The following is a 4,415-nucleotide window of genomic DNA, read 5'->3' as shown; positions in this document are numbered from 1 at the left end:
TCATTGTTTCAATAATTTTATTGGATATCTGGTTAGCGTTTAATTGAAAGTTACTCCCAATCAATGTTGCAGAGTGTTTGCCCAGTATGACATTAAATACAGTATTGATTACGTATACATTCTTGCAGATAAATATAGGAAAAATGCATGGTTATATTTTGGTAGTGTAAACTGTTTTACATACAGCTGCACTGAGGTTGAGGCAAATGAGGCATTCGAAAACATGCACTTTTAAACGAAACATAACCCATAAATACAAAGAACAAGCTAAAGAATATGAAGTGATCAGTATGGCAAGTGTTGAAAAATGTAATCTTAACTGTAATCTGGAGAAGAACACACAAGGGTGTATGTAGTTCTGTTCTTGAGGATTCCTCGTGGCAGTTCTGCAGGTTTTTACCAGTTATCCAAAAAGTCAAAACCAGTCTTCAAAAGGTTGCTGCTAGTGTTAAACTGTTGAAACAAATATAATTTAATATAAATACAGATACATAGACATTGCAAAAAAACTAAATTAATAAGTGAACATATAAAAAAACTTGGGCTTTCAAGTAATTTGATGGGATACAGGGTTTATTTTATTTACAGGGTGTACAAGTGTACAGGGAAGACTTTACTAGACTGAAAGACTATTGTCTCCATATACACTCGATGAACCATCTAGTTAAATATATATATGCCAAGTGCTTTACTCTTTAAAAAAACAAATGGGCTAAATATTTTGCCGTTATGTGAAAGAAACTAAATAAACTTCCGTCTAGTTGACAAAAATCTGGAGGAGGTGTCTGTTTTTACAGGACACATATCATTGGGAGGAATGTAAAGTGGTCACTTAGACCAGTTGGTCGTAAATAAAGTTGGTCACATGAGCAGGTTTGACTGTACTACAGAGTTTGTTACCTGGGAAAAGAATGGATTGTCTGCTTGGGCAGAGTCGTCTTTGTCATCTTCCTTTGAGGGTGCAGTACAGGTGGGGGATTTCAGTTCAGGTCCCTGTGTGAAGACATCATCCAGAGTGCTTGCTGAAGGGTGTGCTGGCTGGCACCTTTCCCACTCCGCCACAGTTGAGGAGACACTCATGCTCACAGGTTTGCCTTGTTTGGGGACACGTGGCTTATCACCTTTGTGCTCCTCCTTGTCTTTAGGTGTGGATTCTTGTCTTCGGTATGAAGGCATTGTCTTCTCCGCTTTTTCAAGGGACTTTATCTGGCTGGGCGTCAAGGACTGGAAATCTGCCTGGCCGCCCTCCAGTCTAGATCTCTCAGCACTGATTTTCCAAAAAGAAGATTCTTCATCCTTTCTGCCTGCTGATATGCTATCTGTGCTGGGTGTTTTACTGCCTTGGGATGCCTTCACTACCTGGCTGCTGCTGCTGTTGCCGCCATATGAAGCTTTCACCGGTTGAGAGGTTTTGGCCTGCAGCTTTGGCTCCATTTGTGAAGAGGTGCTTCCTTGCTCCAGTGTTGTTGGAGATGTAAGGCTGAATTCCAATTGACTCTGTAAATGTCGATGTAAGAAGATATGCATTTACATTTAAACCAAATGCGCACTGGTCACATGAATTATCACTTAGAAGAAATACATACAATAACAAAAACACCAGTGGATGTAGGAAAGGTAGTGAATATTTGCAGTTGCTTATTCAAGGTGCATCCCTCACTTATATTGAAGAAAAGAATACCTGTTCTGGGGTTTACTGCCTGAAAAAGAAGATGACTGTTTGGCCCAGTTTGCTGTAACGGGTTTCACAACAATATTAATAATAAACATAACCACAATCATAATAACAGTAAACATATATTAACCATACTAATTAATATAGAGGATATTATAAAATTAATTTGTTCAGATACTGACTTCATTATTAATGTAAACTTGATTGGCAAGTCTATATATTTATTTATTTACTATCAGGGTAAACAGAACCCACCCTAAATAAATAAATACATAAATATAAAAACAGAGTTATAAGAAATTAATAGCAACAGATAGATACCAACGTGCAAGATTGAAAGATGCTTGCCATTGGGTTTTAAGCACATTAAAGTATAATAACAGTCTAACAATTCCCTTCAAAACATTTCTCTATCTTTTTGTTATTTTAGAACATGATTAAATAAGGAGTAAATCACAGCAACATGTCAGAAAGTGCACAAATATGCAAAGAAGAAGTTAATGAAACACATGTAGGCTGCTGTAAATGAGGCCACACATACCTTGGTTTCCCAAGAAAAAGGTGTGGAGTGTTCATCCTGCCATGTAATATCCTAAAATAATATGAACAAAACTGTTTAAATAAAATCCTAATAATGCAACCAAAGCAGTAGTTTTCCAAACAGCACATTCACTTAGTACAGTGACTTTCTAGACACATTCAGAAATCAGAACTAAAATAGTGGATGACTAGTTTTCAATTACTGAAATTTGGGGTCTGTACAGTAAATTGACTTGAGCAATCCTGATTGGGTAATGCCCTTGAAACTCGTTTTAATGATTCCTCAACATCAGCCTCACATCCGCAACAATTTGGAACTAACTGAATATAATTCTGAAATCTGGAGCAAATTCAATGCAAAAGTAATAACGGGCTGCATTGGAAATAATGTAAAACGACAAGCGCCAATAACCATTTTGAAAACAACAATCTAAACCCATTGGTTTGTTTAAATCCTAGTATCCCAAAGACAGACCCCAGTTTGTTGTGCTGGCCTACATTGTCAGTATTGCAAGTAAAAAGTACAGTAATTGAATAATGTATTATGTGTTTGCTTCTACACTTCTAACACTGCAGGCAAATCTGCATTTAACTCCTGTTATTCATTAGACTATTTAAACCAACTAACTCGGTAACAATACAAAAACAACAAAGGCAGCTCAGTAAGATTGTTGCTACTGTAACGTAATGTTTTAGTTCGATTATTACTTCCACGGACACCGTAATTACTGGTTGTTATTTAAAGCCCAAATGCTTCTCTCACCTCTTCTCCGAAATGTACGATTTTCTGTCCTGTTTGGATTAGTAATTTTGGATATGTGACAACCTCCTCCCTTTCCGCCCTGTGCAGCGCATACCGAGCCCGAATCTGCGGGTCCATCATCCAGTTATCGATAGCGGTCTCCTGCTCGCTCTGAGTTAGTTTCTCCCACTCTGAACCATGCTTCTCTCGGATCTTTTGTCGCTCCAGCATGATCTTCTTGGCCATATGGTTAATGGAGGAAAAATACTCGAACTTTTTCTCCTCCATCCTGAGCACGTCACACCCAGACACAGCCCCCGTGGCCATTTTGCCAGATGTGCTGTATGAAGAGAAGTCAGGGAGGGAGGGGTCGTTGACAGAAAGAGAGACAGGGAAGGACCGAGACCATGTACAAGAGAGACGCGTTCACGCCCTTGTGGGCAAATCACGAGTTTGAATGAGCATCTCCTACTGTAATATTGTTTTGTATACTGTAGATCAGTGTTTCCCAAACTTTTTCACTGGCGACCTAAATGAGCACAGGAATAATTAATGAACCCACGACCCAGAATTATTCACTATTCAGTATTGTAACAGAAATACTTCTTAACCAATCAAAAAGCCACGTTTAATTTATTTGTAACTACCTAAGCATTCAGGTTTGATAGTTTTACAGTTACAGTTTTACACCATTAAAATAGATGTAACATTGTCTTATTTAGCTGAAAGATGGACATATGGTTAATTGTTTGTTCACGGCGCTGCTTTCCATTTTATGAACTTGCCGCGTTCGTTTACCGTCTTTCTTAAGTCTCCAGTGCTAGTGTTATTCTGCCGTCCTCAATTGAACATCTGTCTCTCTTTTTGGGATCTTACTGTAAAACTTATTTTCATCAGATCGCATATCAGATTTAACTGAAGCCAATACTGAACAAATTAAAATCGCACAAATTCTAACTGCTCCAAATCCAATAGGTGCATCACCAAGCTGTGGTTACCATAGCAAAGCCTTCTGGTTGTAAAATGTGGAAATTTCGTGTTTTTAAAGTCGAAATTTTGCCTTTCAGAAGCGACATTTCGACTTTAAAAGTCGAAATTTCAAGTTGGTTTTTTTTTTTTTTTTTTTTTTTTTTTTTTTTTTTTTTTTTTTTTCTTTCTCACATGGCCCAAGGGCTTTTCCATGTAGGTATTGGTTCTTCCTTAATGAATAATACAGTAGCCTGATATAAAATAAACAGGAAAACATTCACTAGGTTATAACACAAACTCAGGCAAGTAAAAAGTGCACCTTGGTTACTGGTTTCCATATTAAAAGATTAAGGTTTATGCCACTTATTATACTGTATCCTTTCGCTTCCACGTGTCAGAAGACGAGACAACAAAGACTCATTACGACGCAGTTAGTACCATGTGATTTCTTAGTCATGTGGCCCAGGTCATGTGACGTTATCTGTTCAT

General features: G+C 37.7%; 1 protein-coding gene across 1 annotated transcript; it reads right to left on the bottom strand.

Annotated features, from left to right (window-relative positions):
* Window positions 1–3,426, bottom strand: LOC121317030 (uncharacterized protein C1orf198 homolog). Its single transcript, XM_041252570.1, has 4 exons — window positions 2,979–3,426; window positions 2,217–2,267; window positions 901–1,497; window positions 1–453 (listed from the first exon to the last, which is right to left on the bottom strand). The coding sequence occupies exons 1-4, from the start codon at window positions 3,282–3,284 to the stop codon at window positions 397–399; spliced, it is 1,011 nt and encodes a 336-aa protein (XP_041108504.1). The 5' UTR covers window positions 3,285–3,426; the 3' UTR covers window positions 1–396.
* Between the last annotated feature and the right edge of the window lie 989 nt (window positions 3,427–4,415).

This window comes from Polyodon spathula, chromosome 6, assembly GCF_017654505.1.
Source record: "Polyodon spathula isolate WHYD16114869_AA chromosome 6, ASM1765450v1, whole genome shotgun sequence".
NCBI classification, from domain to species: domain Eukaryota; kingdom Metazoa; phylum Chordata; class Actinopteri; order Acipenseriformes; family Polyodontidae; genus Polyodon; species Polyodon spathula.
This window is presented reverse-complemented; position numbering and strand designations above follow the sequence as displayed.